The 23,408-nt window shown below is 40.2% G+C and overlaps 2 protein-coding genes across 6 annotated transcripts in view; one reads left to right on the top strand and one right to left on the bottom strand.

The window, feature by feature from the left end:
• Positions 1-532: 532 nt before the first annotated feature.
• On the bottom strand, positions 533-4,142 carry si:dkeyp-34c12.1 (uncharacterized protein LOC570187 homolog). 2 transcript variants are annotated; one of them, XM_067583449.1, is made up of 8 exons: positions 3,824-4,142; positions 3,653-3,719; positions 3,348-3,481; positions 3,132-3,230; positions 2,310-2,494; positions 1,652-1,709; positions 1,518-1,580; positions 533-1,314 (listed from the first exon to the last, which is right to left on the bottom strand). In XM_067583449.1, the coding sequence occupies exons 1-8, from the start codon at positions 3,992-3,994 to the stop codon at positions 751-753; spliced, it is 1,341 nt and encodes a 446-aa protein (XP_067439550.1). In that variant the 5' UTR covers positions 3,995-4,142; the 3' UTR covers positions 533-750. The 2 variants fall into 2 exon arrangements, with proteins under 2 accessions (XP_067439550.1, XP_067439551.1); XM_067583450.1 differs by having other exon boundaries at positions 1,143-1,341; positions 3,824-4,141.
• A 7,493-nt stretch (positions 4,143-11,635) lies between these two features.
• filip1l (filamin A interacting protein 1-like) overlaps positions 11,636-23,408 on the top strand; it is a 72,875-nt gene continuing 61,102 nt past the window's right edge. Inside the window, exon 1 of one of the 4 annotated variants that reach the window (XM_067583324.1) lies at positions 11,636-11,999. The gene's annotated coding sequence lies outside the window, so the exon portion shown is untranslated. Of the gene's footprint in view, positions 12,000-14,122; positions 14,229-23,408 lie in introns of those variants that run through there. The other 3 variants (XM_067583322.1, XM_067583323.1, XM_067583325.1) reach the window with 3 other exon arrangements.

Raw genomic sequence — 23,408 nt, forward strand, 5'->3', positions numbered from 1 at the left:
TTAATCCTCACAGCTCTAATGCTGCTGCTCTGTAGCCGACTGACCTTTGACTTCCCTTTAAAAAGAGTGTCAAAAGTTCACCCACACTGCTAAACCAAACGCTCTTATCACTCAACATGCAACAATTTAATTTGTAAATGCTATTTTTACTTCACTGCACATCATTAATGGACATTAGCATCAGCTTTAAATGGTTGCTCCAGTGATTTAATACCACATTCCCATGAAATTGGGGCGACTCACAAGGACAACAAAACAGCATAAGTGACATATCCAGACTTTTAGTCTCTACAGTAGTATGGGTCCAGCTCCAAAACACACATTTCCCATAATGCAACTCAATAGCATCTTTCATTAGGCCAACATATCATCATTCAGAGTTATTTTCTCAGACATTAAAAAGCTCCTCCAGAGCCTGAGAAGACATTACACAACTGTTTTTGCACACTGAGTACTCCTCCTCGTGATGTGTAAAATTGTCAGAGTGCCCTTTTAAAGCACCACGCATCAATTAACACACATGATGCATGAATCCGATCTTATAAAAGGTTATATTTTATTTTTTTTCACATGAATAAAACAGTGACAGTTATGACAGTTTAATGATACAACACTTAATAAATTCTAAATAAAATGTGATTCATCTTTTAAGTAAAAACAAGTGTAATCTTGTAATACTTATACCAACATTAGGTGCACCATTGAGCAAAACCATGTCAGTGGTGCTGCTCAACAGTCAGTCAAAAACATTCACCTCCTACTGGCTATCCTCTTGGATCTTCTCAGGCCGACGTTTTGCGCCTCCTCTCCAGCATTGTCCGCAGCTACGGCAACTTTGTTTCTGCTGCGGTGCGAAGAAGCCGCCTGCTGTGATGTGGACTGTCTTTCCCCAGCTTTCACTTTACTTTGGTTTTTCGGTTGTGGAGCTGCGGTCTTAGAGGGTCCAGCAGGCTGTCGTCTCCCTCTCACAGCTTTCACTGATTCTTTTGAATTTGATTCCTGCTCCTCCGCTTTCTTCTGCGGCCCTCTGGCTGCCTTCACTGATTTCGTCGGTTTCTCTACCCCAGACTTTGGTTTTGTCTGCTCCTTTGTTGATGTCTTCATAGATTCATTTGTGTTCATATGTGCATCATCTTTCAAGCTGGTCTGGTTGTCTGTTTCAATCACTGTTTGTTGAGAGCTTGAGTTCATGCCTGTTGGTTGACTTTGGTTTGTTGCATCTTGCAATCTTTCAGTAGGTGTAACAGCCTTTTTTCTTTCCTTTCCTCGTTTCACACGGGTTTTGGCGACTTGCAGTTCTTCTTGGATGTTGATCTGCATTTGAAGAGCTTCATAAGCTTACTGTGAAATCAGATTATTATCTAGGAGTATAGTAAATACTAATATAGTAAATACTAATTTTATACTAATATAAAAAAAAAAAAGTACAATTACTGGATGCAACATTTTTTCAACTCACCGTTTTTGCCACCGAGAGTGATAAACATATATTAGATATGATCAAATCCGATTCTCACCTCTTGTTGTGCAAGTTCAGATTTCAGGTCCGATAACTGGCTCATCAACCCTTGTACCTTCAGCTGAAAGTACAGATAAAAAATGGTCAAAAAGAAAGACACTAAAATGTTATATAAGTTTGAGCTTCTCTTACCTGTTCATTGGCAATTTGTTTTTCAAGCTGCCCTCTCTCTTCAGCCTCCTCCTTCTTCCTAACACAGATGTTTTTGAGGAATCCATGTTAGCATTTGACCCCGTTTTTCCCCTTTACACAGAAAAAAAATATATATATACACACAGAGATGGACAATTTTGCCCAGTGCTGCACAGCATTTATGAGCTATGCCTATGGAAAAATGTGAGACGATCAATAAGCAATCACAGTTTTGTGAAAAGAATGTGAATTTGGGGTTATTCTTGCATTCTTGCTGTTCAAGTCTGGTTTTGGGTGTTTGAGTCTCCCACAAGTACATGAGTGCACTGAAATAGAAGACTACTGTTTCTGTTCAAGGTATTGTTGTAGCTTAACAAGGAAAAACTGAAAACTCATGTTGATGTTCTCGCTTATGGAAAAGAAACCAATGGCTAACTGGAAGGTAGAAAAAGTAAAACCTAAAAAAAAAAAAAAAAAAAAAACGTGGTATGTTTTGGAAAATGGTAGGCAGTCGTGCAAAATAAACGAAACATACTGTCGTGAATAGTGTGATGCATGAGAAACACTGGCTGATCCTTTAAAAATGAAACACTAACTGTCTTCAGTGACTCAGACTGTGATACATGGCTCCTTCTAAACAAAAGGTATTTTTTTTTACTTGTTTGCCAACATCTTTTCCATGTGAGTGAGCCCAATCCTCTTCTCTTCCACAGCTTTTTGGACATTTTCTTTCGTCACCATGGTCAGGAGAGACTTGGCGTCTAGGTCTGATAATTCAGACAATGGTGATGTCATTTTGAGGACCACTTTAACCCACTCAGTGAGCTCTTCACAGGATGGAAACTAGCAGAAAGGAGGGGGGGAAAAAAAGGAACAGACACATTTAATCTTCCTTACAAACATTTCAAAAGAACCTGTCTGGGTGTTTGTGACACTTATCAGCAATTCAGTTTATCTATCAAATTTTGATTATCTGTTGGCTCAGTGCACTTGTTAGATCCAATCTGCTTCTTAACCTTTGTTAAATGTCATCACTTGTGCTTGTTTTGTGTGAATTTCCACTGAACGTTATCCAGGAGACTATAAATGCCAGAGGAATGATCTAAAAGGATCCATCATCTTTAACTTCACATGTACACCATCGTTTACCGTAACGTGAAAGACATTTTTTTGGAAAATAAGGCTATTTTAGGGGCGATATAAAATGCCAGTAAAAATGCCTGTAGCAGCCTAAGGCCTGAATTTAAACAAAAAAAAGTTACGATGACGGTAAAGAGAGTCAGATGTGCCTTTTGTAGCAGCTACAGAAGAAATCAAGTGACTGCTGTTGGATGAAACCTTTAAATTAGACTGTTAACGTTTAACCATATTGAAAAACTTCATGGTTTGTTACTGACAATCCGACATTTGAGATAAGTCGTCTTCTTGTCACTTTCCTTGTTTATCATAATTCAGAAATACAATTCAAAAAGAGACTGACCTTGTTAAGTTCAGCCAGTGCTTTCTCCTTGCAAGCCAGTGTCAACTCTAAGGCCATCATTTCCTTTTTTAACAACCTCTGCATATCCTCCAGGTCTCCCTGAGAACACAGTCACAGTATCCCATTACATCACCACCCTGACATCTTCATGGGAAACCGTACAACGATGATTATAATCAGGCAGCAGGAGCAGCGGAGTGAAAAAGCAGACGTTACTTGTAGTTTTTTAATTAGTTTCTCTTCTTTCATCTTCTCTATGAACTCCAAGTCACCTGCCGTCAACGAATACCCCTTCATCCCCTTTAGCAATGATTTGGGGTCATCTGGTTTAAAAATGTTTTCCAAGCAGACTGAAAAAAATCAAACATGGAAAGCTTTTAGTGCAGGATACAGCCAGGAAAGACTTACAGTATGAAGATAAAATACCTGCTAATAGAATCTTATTCACTTGATTGAAAGGAGCCTTAAAGCAGAACCATCATACCAAGCATGTCAACTAACATAAGCAGGTATTACTGTACCTGGTTTTGCATCATGAGTATTCAAATCAAATGTCCTGTTTGGGTCATCTTGATCTCCACTCCCTGCCTGTTGATAAGTGAGAGGAGTAAACAGATTTACCTGCTATCATACTAATAAGATCCAGTTTGATAAACAGAGCTTGTAAAATAAAGAATAATCTCTGCATGTACCTCCACATTCTGCTGTAGTTCTGCACAATCATTATTTGGATCTCCACCGCCAAAATCCAGGTGTCTCTTCACATCCGTCAAAGGAGGAGTCCTGGGAAGCTGTCGACCTGACGGGATGTAATTCCCAAAATTTCTGTTCTCTCTTGAGATTTCAAAATATCCCCCTGACATGTCTGAGGTTCAGTCTGAGACTTTGTCTTACTGCAATAGGTTTTAAAAAGGAGGGGAAAAAGCTGCAGCTACTGCATCGGCTCAACACTCCAGAGTTGTGCTGTTTGTCTTTTCCTTTCCTGCGTGCTACCTTTGGCTTCAACAGGTGCTGTGTTTCACTAATCACTTCATTATTGTTTTCACCTGTGGCTCAAAGTCTGGTGATTACTCCCTTTGGCCAGTAGATGGAGTCAGATTGTTACTGTTTTAAAGTGCAGGTGACTTTTGAAATCATTGTTTGACCTCATTTTATATAATGCTTATAAAAGACGGAAAATGTGGCACTTTTTGCACAGTTTAAACATGTGAAAGCAAATTATGAGCATTTAGTTTTATTTATAATAAATACTCCCATCAGTACCGGTACAACTACCACTAGACTGTCTCCATTACTGTTAGTGAATGTAGGAGAAATGAAAATATAAACTAAACTGTGATTTGATTACAGTACACAAGAGCACAGTGATGGAGTACAGTTTAGAGGTACTTGCACTATATGTGTTCATTTTGTACTTATACTTCACTACATCTTAAAGGCAAATATTGTACTCCACTACTGTTTTATCTATCTGACAGCTATAGTTACTCAGCACATATAGATTTTACATGAACATATGATGATCTTATAAAATATTAATATTTTAAGTACAGTATAGTACAGCAGGGTGTATCATCGTATAATACAGTAAAGTATAGTATAATTATGATATTGTATATAACATAGTATTTTAGAGTATATCATGGTATAGTATAGTATGTATAAATATAGTATTGTACAGTATAGTATGGTATAGTGCAGTACATGTAATACAACAGACTCGTAATAGTTTAACAGGCTGAAAGTAGATACAGTTCTATGCAAAAGTTTGGGCCCCACTTCACAAATAACATTTTGGTGATTTTTTTAATTGAAAATACATAAACACAGTCTCTCTAGGATATGGAAAAAACACAACATTTTCTGCAAAAATTAATACATATATACTTTTTATGTCATAAATTGAAAAAAAATAAAAAAAAATAAAAACATCACTATGGCATGTGCAAAAGTTTGGGCACCCTACATAGTCAGATAAAAGTCTTTTAATTCTTATATTTGGGATTTTCTTCCATCCTTCTTTGCAAAAGGCTTCTAGTTCTGCAGTATTCTCGGGCTGTCTTGCATGCACAGCCCTTTTAAGATCCCCCCACAGATTTTCAATTATGTTTAAGTCAGGGGACTGTGAGGGCCGTTCCAAAACCTTTGTCTCTTGTGGTCGTCCATGGTGGATTTTGAGGTTTATTTAGGATCATTATCCTGTTGTAGAAGCCATGCTCTTTTCAGCTTCAGCTTTTTTACAGACAGTGGGATGTTTGCTCCCAGAATTTGCTGGTATTCAGTGGAATCCATTCTTTTCTCCACCCATGCAATGTTTCCTGTGCCTCTGACTGCAACACAACCGCAAAGCATAATAGATCCACCCCCATGCTGAACAATTGGCCAGGTGTTCTTGTCATTAAACGCTAGTCCTTTTCTTCCCCAAACATACCTTTGCAGATTGTGGCCAAAGATTTCTGTTTTAACCTCATCAGTCTGCAGCACGTACAGGCTTCTGTAGATATTCTGTTTCATACTTCTGACGTTGGATTTTATGATGAGGATGCAGGTAAAGTTTAACCTCCACAATTCTCTGAAACCGCCATCTCTTAATTACATTTCACACCATGGAAACTGCAAGCTGACAACACTTTTCTATCTTCTTGTCGCCTTCCCCTGCATTGTTGGCATCAATAACTTTTCAGTCTTACACAGCTCCGTAGAGGAACCTGAGGTTTCTGTATTTGAGTATTTGAAAAGCTTTGAAACTGGCAACAGCTGACAATTGTTGACATGCCTCAGGCCTAACAAGCTGATTAAGGTCTGAGACCCTGTAAAAAGAATCTGAGACTTCTGAACTCTTAAGCTGCTCAAACCTTTGCACATGTAGTAGCAGTGGTAACCTTAAGTTTCTAAATGATTAAATGACCCAATAGTATAAACATTAGTCAAATTAGCCCACTGCCAAACATCTACATCCGTAAAATGCTGTTTATACAGTAATTATACTTTTACATTGCTGATATCATCTCAGTACTTTTCAGTACTTAAGTTTTCCTTGTAATGGAGTATTTTCACATTACTGTATTGTTACTTTCACTTAAGTAAAGAATCTAAATACCTCTTCGACCACTACAAGAGGAATCACATTAACAAAGTGACAGATAACGTGCACAGATACACTTTAGGGCCGTTTCAAATGAATTAGCACGAGTGACAGAAGCGTAAGAACCATCCAGTTCTAGATAAGAAGCTGTTGTGTGTTTGATTTTCTTTCTTAAAGTCATGCAGGTCACAAGGTTTCACACATGCTGAGTAAGTTTCACACTCCCAGTTCATGCTTCAACTGGACAGACAGACAGATAGACAGGCAGGTGTACAGACAGACAGATGGACCCTGATACAAAATAGCCAAAACCCCTGTCTATCTTTAAACCGAGCTGGTGGTGTCACACTGCCAGTCCCACATGTTCTGTGGAGCTCCAGGAACTCAAGAGGAGAGTGCTGACTCGTAAATACCTCTGCTTTTAAACTGCCCGCTCCCATAATGCCGAGGGAGGAGAGGAAGAAGGAAAAGGGTCAAAGAGGGTGTGTGTGTGTAATAAATTGGTGCTTTATGACAGTGAGTTGGCATAGTCAAGTGGAAAACATTTGCATGGTTTTACATTGCAGGTAGCAAATCACTACTCAATAAAAATCAAACTCAAAATGACTTTTCTCATCTTCTTCATACCGACAATTCCTCTCTGGTGTAAGTATCTCTGTCGTCCATGTATATCTGTTTTTTCACAGGGAGGAAGCAGAGGATCCATAGCTGCTTTGCTGTTACTAAATACTTGTTTTAACAGCAGTGTCCTTAAAAATGTTCTGAGTGATCTGAAAACTGCTCATATTCTTTTTCTTGGCACATGTGGCACGATTTAACAGAAAAAAGACAACACTTTGTCTTAAAGAGCTTAGCAATCATAACAAGGTACAGCAGACGCACATACATTATTTAACTTAAGGGATAAAGAAGCTTTTTTTGCGTGTTGGACATTATTCCACATTCTTTGAAAACCCCAAATGGCCCCTGTTTGCATCCACACCCTCTCAGACATCATCCAGACTCTCTGAAACCCTGCACACTGGCCATTGTGTTATGTAAAAGCTCTCCGGTGCCGAGAGAAGGGTCCCAAAAAGGCCATTTACAGCTGCTCCGACATGTAGCGTATTGAGCAGGCCAAGCAGACAGGTCGTAAAGGGACTGATAAAAAAGCCCCCCGGTGGCTGTGGGTGTAAGATACAGATTGAAAATCGGACAGACAGGTGCTCTGACTCACTGAGAGACTAATGGAAAAGGGGTTATGGCCATTACTGCCTGAAAGATGGAGAGTCTTTAGCCTTTAACCCAGACAAACAAAAGACATCATGTAATTCAGTGCAGTTTAGTACGGACAGTCAGCACAGGGCAATTGAAAGTGTTTTTTTTACTTGTCTCAGGTCGTTAAAGGAACTAATTGTGACATGTTCTATTTGTAACAATAGTGATGATTTGACTTTTTGGGCTTGTGACCATTTAAAACAAAGCAATGATTATTTTTTAGAACGAGCTAAATTCAGCCAGTAATTCACTAGAAAATGGAAACGTTTAGAGGAAATTTTGTTTACTATCCCGGTTTCACTCTCAAAACATGTATTCTGCATCAGCATGGCCTTTTTCGCAACTAAAATTTGGGCAAAAACAAACTTTTGTAGAGAGTTTTGACAACATTTAAAATATGATTTCCTAGAGTATCATGTGGAAGGACAGAAATTGTGAGGAAAAGTTTGACTCTCTTTAATTGTAACATGCAAATTATTAGATAATGACTCAGACAGAGGCTGGACAAAATAGTCTCACTTCGAGGGCCATTCAGTAGCTGTTCTACAGCTTTCAAATGTATCACATGATCTTCCTCGGCGGAGGAAACTCCATCTGCTGAGGAAGATCACGTGGTATGATCAAAAGCTCCAGCTCAGCTACTGAATGGACCTTGTGGTTTCATCAGCTGCTGTTTTCTGAGGTCAAGAATGAACTTTCAGTCTCAACTATATGATTCCTTTTTGGACACAGTTGGGAGTGTCAAAAGGAATTTAATTACTTACGGTACATAAGTTTTTTACAATATTCATAAATATTATAGACATTACAAACATTTTGGTAACAATCTGGAATATTTGATTTAGGAATATGAGGAAACTGCACTGTTTGTTTTGAATATACTGTAAATGTATGCACACTGGTGTTCTATTAATGGTATTTGTATACACTATATTTTTGCTGTTTAGCTGTCTTGTTCCTCTAATTTGAGTTTTTCATCTTATGATCTTTTTTTTTTTGTTCAATAAAAATAAATCACTAATGAATAATCATCAAAGCAAACAAACAAGATGACTGAATATGGTAGCGTATGAAGAGAATGAGAGTAAAGTAATAAGATACTCCTGAACATGCACACACATGTACACATGCACGTGTATATATACATGTCAAAATCATAAACACACACACACACAGCCATTTGCGAGTGATGAGAGACGGCCAGTTGGAAATTTCAAGGCCTGCACTCTCTGTCTTGCCGCGCTCAGAGCTGTCAGTAAGGTTAATTTTGTGATGTTTGTGATTAGTGAGCACCCGTGTAAAGTTACTGCACACCTCAGACCGGCTCAAGACTTTATAATAATGTGTGTTATCTCAGGTCCGGTCTCAGTCTCGTTGTGTGTATATTCAGACAACTTCTCTTCTATATAAGCGCCTGTCATGCTAGCACCACACTGAAAGCTGCAAATTCAATTTCCTGAGCTCAGGTTTGTTCATGTCCATCAGGTAATATTTCTCTGTCTATCTACTGTCTTTTTTTGGCCACCCTATGAAATTTCACCACACATACATGTAGTTTCATTACATACATATGCACATACTTACATTACTTCACATAGCTTTTAAAATGCTTGACAGAGCTGCCAATGAAATGTATCAGCACAAGCATTTAGCATGCCTAAGCTGTAAACCATATCCATCAGTAGACTGTCTTGTGCCAAGATGTGTGCAGGGAACCAAAACACTGCTGAGTTCACAGCGATACACACTCCATGCAGAGAGAAAATGTATAAATTCACACATACAGCTTGGTTTTTGCTGTGTTAGACTGTGTATTGTCAACATATATAGCACCAAAATCCATTATCAAACATTAACATTCTGCCATCTATGATTAAGACAGCACTACTTAGTTTTCTATATCCTTGATTGCTGTTTCGTCTGCTTGCAGGGTCAGAAGGGAAAAGGAAATTAGTAGAGGCAGTGAAATACTGTTATTGGCGTATTGTGTTGATTCATTGAGTGGGGAAATAAAAATCATTGCTCTGCTGAGGTTAAGATCAGCTATAATTCATGCACAATGTAATCTGCAGCATTTTACTAGATCCCTGTTATTCAGGTTATTCAGGGTTTGTTTGTTTGGATATAACTTTGTTTTTTTCCCCCCTGCTTCCTGCAGCCACTTAGTCTTCTACTTAAGATTTTTTTTTTTATTATTCTATGATTTCAGCATTTCTTCACTTTAAGAGCTCTCTTAAGTATGGTGGCCCCTAAGGAAAAAGCACACACAAGAGTGAAAGCACAAGCCAAGAAATGCTACAAATACCAAAACACATACAAAAAAAAAAAGGAAAACACATGCAACAAAGCTAATCTCTACGCTGGAAGAGCAAAATTCTACATCATATCCACAATTTGACCCCAAATGATAATGTTACTTCACAGGGTTTATGGGTCACTGGTTGCTGTAATAGTTATATGGCAGGAGCAGTGTAGACTACTGTATAAAATGTATAGAATGACAACATATATAACTGGGATTGACAACTATGTGCCACTGAATGCCAAGAGCGAAGGTATCCCTAACACTTTTATATAGCTACAGAGCTTTGCAAATCCTTACACACATTATTTGCTGTCATACTTTGCTTTATAACTGAGATGCATATTTGCTGTTGCAAGCAAATCAAGTCAGCCTCTGATTGTTAATTTACCGTTCAGTTAACTTTCACGTAGGTGTGTGCTCCATTTTCTAAAGCTGCGATCGGAACAGCTGGAGACGTTGCTGAGTTAATTCCCATATTCCACTTTAGGCTAAAAAACTTTTCAAGAAGTACCTCACATCATTTTCCTTTTACTGAATCATTTTTCCACTCTTTGACTCAAATAAGAGCTCCGAAACATCTCTCCTACCCGTCTACTGTTGCAATGACTGCACATTTCATCTACGTGTTGAAAAAGGATGTTTAAAGGTAAGACAGGTTTGGAGAGAAAAGTTAGAAGAAAAAAGAGCTTCTTGCTGAAAAATTTACCAGTTCCACCTCAAGGATCTGCTGGGAAAATCAAGTGTGGAACAAGCGATCAACCAACCGGAACCAGCTTCATTTTCCTTCCTTCACAAACTCTCACCAATCCACTGGCTGACAAGTGCTACGGAAGGGGAGTTTCGAGTGTGTAAGAGCAATTGTAAAGCACTCAGCATAGATTGTCATGCCACACACGCACACACACACACACACACACACACACACCTGGGTAAATAAAGGTGAAAAACAGAGATTTGGCCAGGAGATTTATGGCAGTGCGTCAAGGAGAGGGACCACTGACAGCTGGAGGACTCTGGCTGAGTCTTGACGCAATTCAGGTCACACACACAGCCACCAACACACACACACACACACACAGAGGAACACATTCACACATATCCACATGTCAATCCTTATTTGGTCACCTTGGTCTGATATTTTTCATGTCCTGAAAAAGCCCCTGAGCAAAGTCTTTGAATAGAATTAATTTAAAAGCAGTTTATTTTAGCTTTGCATGCCATCTAAAGCCGAACAATACCCATAATTCTATTACGGCTCTGACGTCTGCTGAGAGAAAGGCACTGCTTGTGACTCAACTGTCTGCGGCCCCCCCCCTCCTCCCCTCCCTCTCCTCCCTCTCCTCCCCTGCCTTGTCCCAGTCTGCATCAGAAAGCAACACAGTTTTATAAACCAGCAGAGGGGTCAGGTACCTATTTTGGTGCAACCCCACCCCAATCCAAGGTGAAAAAGATAACACTTTATAGGATTTTTCAGGAGCAGTACATGGTGTGACATGTCAGATTTTATCCAGAGTTTCTTAAATGAGCATGAGCGCAAACATAAAACACAAAAGCGATGCATAACTTAACAGTTTTGGTGCCGTTTTTGTTTTCATTTTGTCACCGAGCTCTGGCAGAAAATGTCTAAATTCCACCCCCACCCCCCCCCCCCCTCGCTCCTTCTCTCCTCAGGGACAGTCACAGACTCCCAAGGGCTCAGTCTTCCGTCAAGGGCCATATGGTACCGTCAGAGCTCTGTGTGTGCTTGCGTCTGAGCGTGTGTGTGCTGTAGAGGGAGGGCAGCCGTGGCTCAAGGTGTCAGAAGGGAGGGTGGTTTAAATTTAACTGCAACAGGGCTGATATCTGCATGGCAGGTCCTGACTCCCCCTCTGCTCTCTCTTTCTCACACACACACACACACACACAGTCTGTCTTCACAGTCCCCAGCCTCAGACATCATCACACACACACACACACACAGACACACAGCAGCTCCCTCAGTCTGTCAGGAGACGTGCCTCTTCCTCCTCTTCTCTTCCCACCTATCAGACCACCTGGATTGTACAAGAGGCCAGCTGAGGACGCGACGGAGGAGAGAAAAAGGACGCTCACCGTCGGGAAGGAGAGCAGAGCAAACATTCACACTGAGGATAACGCTTCATCTCAGCCGGCAGGCTGAAGGCACAGCCAGTGGCACTGCAGAGGCACAACAGCACAGTGGGCTAACGCTTTGCTACAAGAGGTAAGACTGGAGCTTGGCTTGGAGTGGCTGTGTGTGTGTGTGTGTGTGTGCGTGCGTGTGCGTGCGTGTGTGTGGATGCTCTGACAAACCTAATATTCATCTCTTTTATTCTGGAGGCAAACATGCAAAAGCTTGTGTTTATGTGTGTTTGTGAGGGGGTCTCACCTATACAAATAATACTGAAATCTCCGGCAAATACATATTGATATGTGTGATATATCTGGATTTTTATAATATATGATATGACTGTTTAATTTATCATAAATGTTATACAAATACTGTACATGCTCTTCATCATTTCATTTTAAAAAAGTTTTCTGGATTTTATTGTATTTCTATGTGTCTCTGCAAAGATACAGACCATATTGCAGTGTGTTGTGAACAACAGCTTAAAGTGCAGATGCACTGAAATGTCTAATTTGAGTGGATTTGCAGAACAGTTAAAGAGTGGGATGTAATCTGGGTTGTGGCGGCTTTGCTGCAAGGTTGCTGCTAATTAGCCAGATAGAGAGATTAGAGGCCAGAGGAGAGAGACTACGGGGAGGCTCTGAGTGTCACAGGGAATGTCTGATAATCTTGATTTAATCTAACTGGATCGAATTTGCTCTAATTGGATTGATTTTTTTGGCCAAGCAGTCAAAAGACATACACTGTTTTTGATTTTGATCATAATTATGTTTATTTGTCTTTCATTTGCATGCATCTCTCTACAATGACTGAATGTATTTTTTGCTGAAAATGATGCAGCTGAGCTCAAAGTCAGTAAACCAGAATAAATCACCAACGCTTTTCAATTGAATTTGCTGATGCGAGCAGAACATGATATTGCCCTGGCAGCGCTAACACACCCCGTGGTCAATTTGCCCACCATATCAAAGCTGTGGTGATAATTCATCCACTTTTGTGCAGTGATACTGTCGAGCGGACGCTGGTGTTACTTGATGGGTCGTATTGGTTGCAGCCAGGGAATTTCCAAAGGGCAGCGTGTCCATGAGAACCTGCAGCAGTGTCATACTGTATCTTAGTGCGAGGAGGACTGGTGAGGGAGGGAGAGGGAGAGGGGGGTCAAGTTACCAGGCCTGTACTCGTGTCTCAGTTTGGAAACATACTGAGGGGAGTGAGGGAGAGAGAGAGAGACAGTCAAATGTCAATCCAATAAAGCATTTTCACTTGAGCTGAAATGAATTGTGAAACCCAGACACAGACTCTATTTTCCACTTTGGCTCCAAAAAAAAATACCAAAGTCATTATCACGTTGGGACGTCCTGTGCTGGCATCCATAGTTTGATGATGTGTTGGTATGTGATGGTCAGCAAAGTCAAAGAGAGATGTGACCAAAAAAAGGATCCCTCTCAGAGATCAACACCATGCGTTATGGTTTGCGGTTACTCACAAGTTATGAATAAAGAAAGCTTATGGTTGCATTTATCGTATGAAGGGTCTGTTTTTTAGTTTTGATCTTGTCGTGACAGGGATCAACCAAATTAAATGTGGTCAACGGCAGCGTCAGTACAAAGCTACAATGTAGCATGATGTCAATATACAAAGCATTTCCCTTCAAAGTTACATTTTCTGCCATTTTATAAATCTTTGTAAGTTGGGTTTTGGACTGTTTGTTGGACAAAATATACAATTTAAAGATGTCACATTAGGCTTTGGGAAATGGCAATTTTTTTCTATGTTTTCTGACATTTTATGGGCTAAAATAATCATAAAAAATAATCAACAGGTGTTGAAACATTCCCTCATAGACTCCCACAATCCTCCCTCCTGTGAGTAAATATTTGGGCTGACACAAGGACACCCCAGCCCGATCCAGATGCATCTTTAAAAGGATTGGGATTTGGCTTGTGACTAGGGCCCTGTTCACACTTGGCATTAAAATGCGTCTTGGGTGATTTGATCACAAGTGGACAGCTCTAAGTTCAGGTGTGACTGCACCCAAGACGAATCGAGGACGCGTTGAGATCCGATTGCTCAGATCGCATTCAGAAGTGGTCTGGGCCACATTCTTTTAGCAGTGTGTACTCAAATGAGTCCTGGTGCCACACTGAAGGACCGCCTACTCAAGTACGTACTCATTTACACGCCATCAGTGTCACATTAAAGTGCGAAACAACAAGAAGAAGCCACAACAACAGGCAAAATGGATTCTTGTGGAGTACAGACAAAACACACTGTCTGATTTCCATCTGGGCCGAAGAGTTTTGATTTTATCTGCACAACAAGGTCTGCAAACTTCTTCTTCTTCTTCTTTGAATTTCCAACAAGGCATTTAGTCTCTGTAAACAGAAATGATTTACATGTTTATTTGTGGGGAAGTGAGATCTGATCACAAGTGGTCACGCATGTGGCGACGCATTCTAACGCCAGGTGTGAAGTGACGTACTTAGAGCTGTCTACCTGTGATTGGATCACCCAAGATGCATGTTGATGCCAGGTGTGAACAGGACCTAGAAGTGACAGGCTAATCTGTTTAAGTACGTACGGTAGTGGGGCGGAGAGCCATTAGCCTTCTGGTGCTGGTAATCCACCGTCAAAGAAGGAGAGGAAGGGGGCAACCCGACAGACTGATCAGCAAGTTTAGGGTGTTTGGTGTTTGTAGGGTCATGTGAGTTGAAGTGGAGTTGTGTTGTGTGTGAATTCATCTATACGCCAACTGGCAAGCTTCATCATCTTCGTCAGTGGGTTGTTGTGGAGTTTTTTGATTAGCCAGTTGAACAGAAAGGAGGGTAAAAGGTTAGTTCAATATATTGGTCAGCTCAAATCTCATACAGCCTTTAATATCAGATGGAAATTTGTACTTGATTTAAATAAAATAAATTCATACAGCGGTGGTTCCCAACCTGTCAGGGCAGGTTACAAGATAAATCTGATGGGTTGTGGGATGATAAATGGGAGTAATTAAGAGAGACAACATGCAATATTTCTACTACACAAACTTTGCTATTGCTATTTTCTTACAGTTTTACCTCTTTAGGCTTCTAAATATCATGAAACAATTGGCAAACAGTATGCAACCTCTCATGAGACATCACAGAGTTAGAAGCCTAACCACCGTATCATAGCAAAAGTTGACGTCTTCATAATATTTTTCCGCAGCAGAGCACCTTGCTGCAAACTGTTTCCCTCTCAGAGTGATTGACAGTTTGAGGGTAGTGGGGCAGAGATCATTAAACCAGACACGCATTAAGGCAAACCTCCTGGCACCTTGAGCTTCACCAGCTGTAGGGCGGATTAGACGGCGTGGCTCGAAGGCTTTATTGAAGGTGTTTCATTCATCAGTGAGGAGAGCTTTGGTTTGGTTGTGTGCACAATGCATGGAAGAGAGTGAGTTTGAACTAATCAAAGTAAATCTCTTCTTGATTAGTCCTTAAAAAGTACTTGTAGTCTGGATTTACAATCCAAGAGGATGAAAATGTCTTTAACTTTGTTTTAAGTTGTGTGTGTGTGTGAGAGAGAGAGAGAAAGAGAGAGTAAATCACTGGAAAAATGTGTCTCTTTCTTGTAAAGACCAAGGGTAACAGGGCTAAATGTTAAGAGGAAAACTGCAGAATGATTCCTGATGCTTTGCTTTGGCAGTGGATGGTAAAGAGTGTGGATTAACAGGCTTTCTCACAGTATAATGTTCTCGTATTTCCATCATATCTTGACAGAGCATCCAGAAAAATGCTCCACCGAACTGATAACAGTCACAAGATATTAGGAGACAGTTGATGAGAGGTTCATGGGTCGTAACTGTCATTCTGTCTCGTTGACATGCGGTGGATATCAATGGCTTTGGTCTCATTTCTAGCTAATGTTACCTTGTAATAAATTTCTAAAATAGAAGAAGTGGAGTCAGGAATTTCGGTCCTACTTTATCAAGGCAATAGGAATAACATTTTGGTGCTGGTTTAGTAGTTTTAGTTGTAAATGTACAGTACTAGTACAGAGGAACAACTACAGTACCATCAATGTGGTGCTAAAGAATGAGGAGATTGTGGACAGAGCAAGGATTGTTTCCCCCTGTTTCCAGTCTTAATGCTAAGCTAAGCTTACCATCTCTTAGCTGTATCTTCATATTTACCATACAGACATGAGAGTGGTATTGATCTTCTCATCTTACTCTTGGCAAGAAAGAGAATTAACGTATTTCCCAGACTATTCCTTTAAAAAAATCAAGCATAGCATACAAAATTGCAGCTTTGGGAGATTGCTAGAGAGGGGTCGACCAGTACAAGAAGGCCTTCACTGTGTGGATTGAGGGACACATGGCGTACAGCGACTTGTTTCAGTCCTGCGGATCCTGTTTCCCCCCACAGAATACCAGCCACTCACAGCTCTGGGAAAAGAGCACTATATATACACACAGAGAGAGAAACGCCAGTGTTGTCCAACATTAGTCTCTCTCAATCTTGCAGCTTGACCTGCAGTCAAAATAAGTCAACTGAGATCAGACTGTACAGCAGTACAATCTTTCATCCAGCTGATTGAAAGATCAGCTGGATGGTGCTTTCGGAGAACCCGTTCCCATTAGAGCAAGTGAAGACATACAAGCGTAAGAGGCTCAGGGACAAGACTATAAAAAGGAAAAACTCTGTATTAGGAAGACGGGTTAGGAGCATTATGTTGTTATGGACAGCAGAAGTGTATTCTGAAATGCAGAAAGTGATACATTTTCCTGAGTATTTGTAAGAAATGCTTAAATCTTTAAAGCAGCTGTCAAACCAACCATCAAACTGTTTGGTTAAAATGTGTACAATTTGATAAAAACCCACTGTGGACAGCCACTCTATTATCTTTATGTTGCATTTTATTGCTGACACCTCACTTTAGCACTTTAGGCTTCTCCCCAGGTGCATCACGGAAGAAACAGCTTGACTCCAGGTGCATAAATAATTCACATATGTATCTTTCGTCCGGTGGTGAACCGAATGGTTACCGCATGCCGCAGCAGACACAGTCGCTGCTCGTCTCCACGGAAGTGTAAAAGTGAATAAAGCTCGTGCTGCATCAGTACACCATGAAGCATTTGTGATGGAAGGCTGCCTGTGCTGCATTAAACACTCTCAGCAGGGGATCATAGCTGGAGGCTCCAATTGTATGCGTAAAAATGCAACAATGGTTGAAATCCAAAGTGAGAATAGCTGTAAAAACCACATAACTCTATGTTTTTCTTTGAACTCACTTGGAAGTTTACATTTTTTCCTCTACATGCTCTGTAAAACCCAATAACTTGCTCAGTCAGACAGCTCGAATCAATTCTTTTGTCATATTTTTGTAAATTTAGAGGATCTGTTCTTCTTCTCAGATCAAATCCACACTCAATAGTGTCTGTGTTTACTCTTCTCACTCCCCACGCAACACGTCGCACACTGCGACAAGAAAAACAAGACAGGGAGAGAGGCGGCGAGAGAGGATCTCAAAAGCAGAACAATTAAAAAGGGTTCGTGCTTCCTCTCATGAGACTGCTCTGCATCACTTCAACAGAGGAGATGGTAGAATAAGCAACAGTGAAAATTCCCTTTTTTCTTCTGAACCTAAAGAGATGATGTGCCTGTGACAAGTCTCTGACAACTAATGTTACAACAACAGTAAATAATGATGCTTTAGAAACAGACATATCTGATTTAGTTACTTGTACAGTGCAAACAGACAGCCTTAAAGCTTCTTATAACCAATATTTCTAGATTAACAATGGATCAAATGAATAGTTGTACATGAAAGGGGTCACATAAAGATCAAACCATAGACTCTACATAAAGATGGATGCAGTGAGGTGTGACATCAGCCATTGGAGACTGTTTGAAGCCCAGTGTTGGTGCCACCTTTTCCGTTTAAAGCTACTATAAGTCTTCAAATCTCCAAAATGACCAGTAATAAACCTATTAGCGATTGAGACCATAATGACTCATTGAAGAAAATGATTTACTCATCTGTATGTGGCATTTATAGTCTCTAAAAGTTCTGAATTCACTGTAAACCGTCTTGAAAAGTTCATGACAGTAAGATCTGTCAGATCTGTCAGAATGAAAGCAGCCACAAACTCTTCTCATCATACCATCAAAAGATGCTTCTTCCATACTTTTTTCATTCGCTCTGTTACAAGTTTGACTGTCTGTCATTAAAAGTCAAGCAAAACAAAAAAGCCCAGGCCCCAGGACAACAAGACACAGATAGTTGGAAAATGTTTATGTAGCACATGTGGCATCAGCCTTGTTTTGCAGTAAAAGTAGACATAAAACTCGGTGCTTGATGCAGAAGATTAGAAAATCTTATTGACTGTGATACACGGCGAAACTCTCACCTTTGTGCTTTAAATATAAAGAAGCAGCTCGTAACCCGACAGCATTTGTCACCAGAATAGATTTTTAACCCTGGCTGTCTTTTCATTTCCTGATGCTATTACTGTAAGTTATCTATGTTGCACAGACTTGCCGGTGCGTCACCACCTTTATTTTATTTAGTACCAATGTTCTATGTTAAATATACAGCGAGGGCCCGATGAACTCGGATTCCTCTGCGAGCTGATGGGGGGCCGATGCTTTCCATGACGTAGCAGAAACCGTCACAGCGGTACACAGCGTCATATGTATAAGAAAGCCTACAGCTGCTGTCACCTGGTTGGCATGTCGGACAGATTAACATGTCACACTGTAGAGTTTTCCTCTCATTTTAACTCGATTAAATAAAATACTCTGTAGAACTACACATTTCTTAGATTTTACGATGTTATTAGCATTTATTAGAAATTGCAGATGTGAGTTCTTTCACATCCTTTTTGCAAAATCCTGGGTGGAAAGTGAAATCACCAAACATCCCATAAGAATATCCCAATTTGGGTGTACTGGAGAGGAGTTAGAGGTTATGTTGTACTTTTGCAGATCTGGAAATAACTAAACCTTCATTAACCATCTGATAAACAAGTCAAATATTCCAGTTTTAATTGGAGAACCATATTCGTCTGGTGGCCTAAGCTTAATTATAAAGTTCGCTTGTTAAATTATTGCCTTCCAAGCACACTAGATTATGTTAATAACTACTCATCTAACACTACATGTCAGATAAATTTGCACCCAAGCAAAGAGTATCTTATTCTCCATGGGTATAGCTTGCTAGTTAGCCACATTATGTAAATGAAATCTTTACAGAGCTCAGTGTCAACCTTTGCCAACCTCAACGTGAACCATCTCACAGCTCACTGCTATTTCTGCATTGTATTCCCACCAGGGACTCGGCTTTGGTTGTGAAATTCTTGGCATATGTAACATGATTAGATAAAGCGACACAGGTGGCAGCCTGACGCTAAAAATGCACCGGAGGGAAAAAATAAAACGCACCAAGGAGCCCCCGCTGCGAACACTCCTCTTTAAGTTTAAGCCTCCATTGTTGCCCCTCTCTGTTTGCTGTTGCTATAGAAATGGACCCAGCAGAGATGAGAGAGGCTTAGCGTGGCTCTGTGACTCTTGCATTCGCTAAATGACAGGGTCAATTATGGAGCTATTTTCTGATGACCCACTAACATTTTCCCTGCACCCTCTTATTTAAGAGAACTGAGGCATGCAGAGCAAACAGGAACAGAGGAGGAAAGGGCAGTGGTGAGAAATGTCAGTGCTGCGCCCTGTGGCACTTAATTTATTCACTTTAGCCCGGACAACTCTGGACAGATTTGAGAAATGTCTTAAATGGGCGTGATTTGTATAGAGCGGGATTGTGTTTGGCTGGAGTCGTACGGGATCTGCAGCGTCAGTACGGGATGAGGCCCAGGGCTCGACAGCACATAGTCGGTGGGGTGATGGAGGGTATATTACACCTATCTGCCAAGATGACTCATAGGCAGTGCAGGGGGCCAAAGCCACAGTAGCGCTTTGGATAAACTGTGGCTTTGGGTGGCTCATCCTCAAAGTGCAGCGCGTTTATTTCAAAACAACCTTGCACCCTACCTTTTATACTTGAATCAGGGGTTTGCACAGACCTGCACAGCATGTTACATGATCCAGATACAAAAAAACAAACAAACTGTGCTGCTGTCTAGTGTAAATAAAAAATCAGAAATGCAATGATTGTGAAAGACTTAAAAGGAAAAGCGTTTTTTTTTTTTTTTACTCCGCACAGATGAGTCATAGTGGAATTTGCTACAACACAACAGAGAATGCAGCACCGCTTATAAAATTGAAGTACACAGATTTTTTTTTCAATAAGAAAAACATGACTCAGCTCACTGAGCAGCACAACAGCCACTGATTAAGAAAGCCACAGAGCCAGAAAACTGCATTGTTTTCTTCTGTTTTTCGCATTTTGAGGTTACCTTGGGATAAATTGTGTGGTAAAGTGCAGCTCTTACTTTATAGTCGTGTTGTAGCTGGCATCAATTTGGGTTTTACATCTCTCTGTTTGGGTTCTGATTTGGTTACATTGCAGTTTATAGTCATAAACATAACTGATTTTGCAAAATAATAAGAGAAACATTGTGTGTTTGAGAGACATTTGGTGAAATTACACATACTTTTAAATGTTTTATTCTCACACTATCAAGAGTTTCTTTCCATTTATGACCCTGAGCAGATAAATTGAAATGAGGAAATTACCAAATAAAGATGGACAGTTTTTAAAGGCTCTGAACACCCACACAGGTGCTGTCAACATTTGCAGATAATAAGACCGTTACTCAGGCTGAAGTTGAGTGGAACTGTGCTGGGATCTAATTGTGAAAAATAAGTGAAAAGACCTGGGTGAGTGTATCATGGGCGCGTAGGAGTAAGTCAAACATGAAGGAATTTATTATCTTTCTGGGCTTCAGTCTGATGCCATATTTGGGCAGGATTAATATTACAAGGGGAGTTGGGTAATAAAATACTTCTCTTCCTCTGTTGTAATAAAAGTCGACAGATTTTCACCACTGGCACATTACAAGAGCTGATTCTGTAATATACAGAAAACTACATGACCCTCATCACCTTCAGGGTTTGTATTACTGTTAATTAGTATGATTTATTGTTAATTACCTAATTTTTGCAAACTACTTTAATGACTATGCTTCTACAATAAAAAGACAGAATCAGCTGGAATATGATGTTGATGAGCTTTTGGGGTTTCATAAAGTTTATCTTTCCTTCATTGAACTAACCGGTGGTAACGATGAATCAGGTCAGCTGATTAGGTAATTGATACATACTGACAGTGGGTAATTGTTGCTGTAATTATTATTGGAGGTTGTGCAGATGTGATTAAAATCACTGAACAGTGCAGGTAATATTGAAATCATCCAAAAAAAAAACCCTCAAGAAACTGATATGCTGCTAGATAATAACATCTTGATCCCCCATAATAGTAGACCAATGAGATGCTTCAGGACATTTTGGATGCACAAACTTCAATAATTGCTCATTATGAACAAATCACACCTACCTGTTTGTTTGTATATCAGATAGACTGAGTCCAGCCAACTGATTTGTGTATTTGGATTATCCTTCAGACTAATGCACTCATCAGCGCGCTGTCATAAAGTTAATGATCTAATCACAGCTTAGACATCTAATATGTAAATAGCCCAAGGTGTGAGTCATCAGACAGCTTATTGAATAGGTTGCTGGGCAACTGGTCAGGAAGATGGGAGGACACAAAGCAAGACCTAAATGTAATTATCTTTTTTAAATATTTGTTCATTAACGTTTAAAGGTGCATGCTCTTATTTTATACTGTTATGATGTAGGATGCAAAACATGGTTAAAGTTCCAAAACTTGAGGTGAATGTATGTAAAACGCTCCCTGCAAGTCAAAATCCAGGGCTTCTGCCTGCTCTGAACTACCTCTATTTCCTCCTCGTGATGTCAGATTGTTCATGCATGCCAACAAAAAACTAATCCAGGTATATTGAAGAGAGAGCAGATGCATACAGTGACAGCCAGACTATGAGATACACACCAAAAATACTGCTCTGATCCACACATACTCACACACTCACACACAGCTCTCCATTAAACTCTGGAACTTTGTGATGCCACAGTCAGTAATACGGCTGTCATGTGGGTTTATTACTTTAGAGTGAAGTGTCAACTAGCTGCTAACCTTCCTGTAATCACTGACATCTGGATCGTACAGCTTAAAGCTACACAAGACAGTGGCAGCAACAACTCACATCTGTTTCAATTCTGAAACTTTGAAGGACATTGTATCACACTTCCTCATATTTAAATGTATAAGCGTCTGGAGGGCGGAGGTGGCGAGGACACCGAGCCATCCTCGCTGACTCAGGCTTTCTCTGGGCAATGCGCTCACTCACGGCTATTAAAGTGGCAGCTTTGAATTTTTCGACTTGAGTTTCAATTCATTGCTTCCTGTGTGTTGACAGGATTTGCCAGCGACTGTACCCAACTTCAACATGCCGTTTGGAATATGGAGCAAATCTGCAGCATCTCAGTTACAGGCATACTTTGGGATTTAGGCTGATAGGTGCAATGTACCCTCGACACTTAAATGAAATGAAGTGCAGCAGACTACAGTGCAGCCCCTCTCGCCCCCCCCCCCAACAGCAGGACGTGGTCCAAAACCACGAGGCAATGTCACGCCTTCTCCCCGCTTCTACTGTGCACGAGGATAGGATGACCTCTAATTTTAGCACTGCGTTGGTCGGCCACTTGAGAGTTTGGATTACAGGCAAAAAAAGGGGGAAGAACTACAGTAACAGTCATTAGTTGGGGAGATTTTCAGGAATACCATAATATTCCTGCTTAATTTGCCACTTAATGTTTTCAGAGAGTTATTTTTTTTTACCCCAGACTCTGAAAGTGTCTGTTCAGCCACTCACTGCTTATCTAAAAAAGACAGATTTCCTCCATGAATTCATGTTATTGATGTTGTTTCAACTGCATGTTGCTGCTTTCTCTTATGCTACTTGAGTGTGCTATTTCTATAGGACTTGCATTATGAAAAGATGATTATTAGTAGATGTGAGCTGCTCCTTATTAATATTTTGTTATATACCTGAAGAGCGACATTAATATTGTAACAAAGAATTTAAAGCTGCCTTTCTAGAGTCTTTCAGCTAATTGCTTTGATTTTATGGCCCAAAACTTTACTGTTTTGGTTCACTCTCACTGTTCTCTCTCTTAATGTTGCTTCCAAAACACAGTAGGAAGCGGTAAACATACTGCTCGGCACCAGAACACACACACATAGAAAACGTTAGCGACTAGCTGGCGAACATAACTGAGCATTTAGCAACTAAAGAGCCAGATATTCCCCTCAGGAGTCAGTGGATAACAAAGCAATATTAGATGCTAATGTTGCTCAGTATCTGCTGGGTGTAAATAAGCAGGTTCATCATCACAAGTTGTTTCACTGCCCCCCAGGTGGCCAAAAAATCAGTTATTGCAGGTGTAATGTTTGTTCTAATCAATGTGGATACAATATAAAGGTGACAGTAAT

The sequence above is a fragment of the Thunnus thynnus genome, chromosome 24 (genome assembly GCF_963924715.1).
Source record: "Thunnus thynnus chromosome 24, fThuThy2.1, whole genome shotgun sequence".
Lineage (NCBI taxonomy): Eukaryota > Metazoa > Chordata > Actinopteri > Scombriformes > Scombridae > Thunnus > Thunnus thynnus.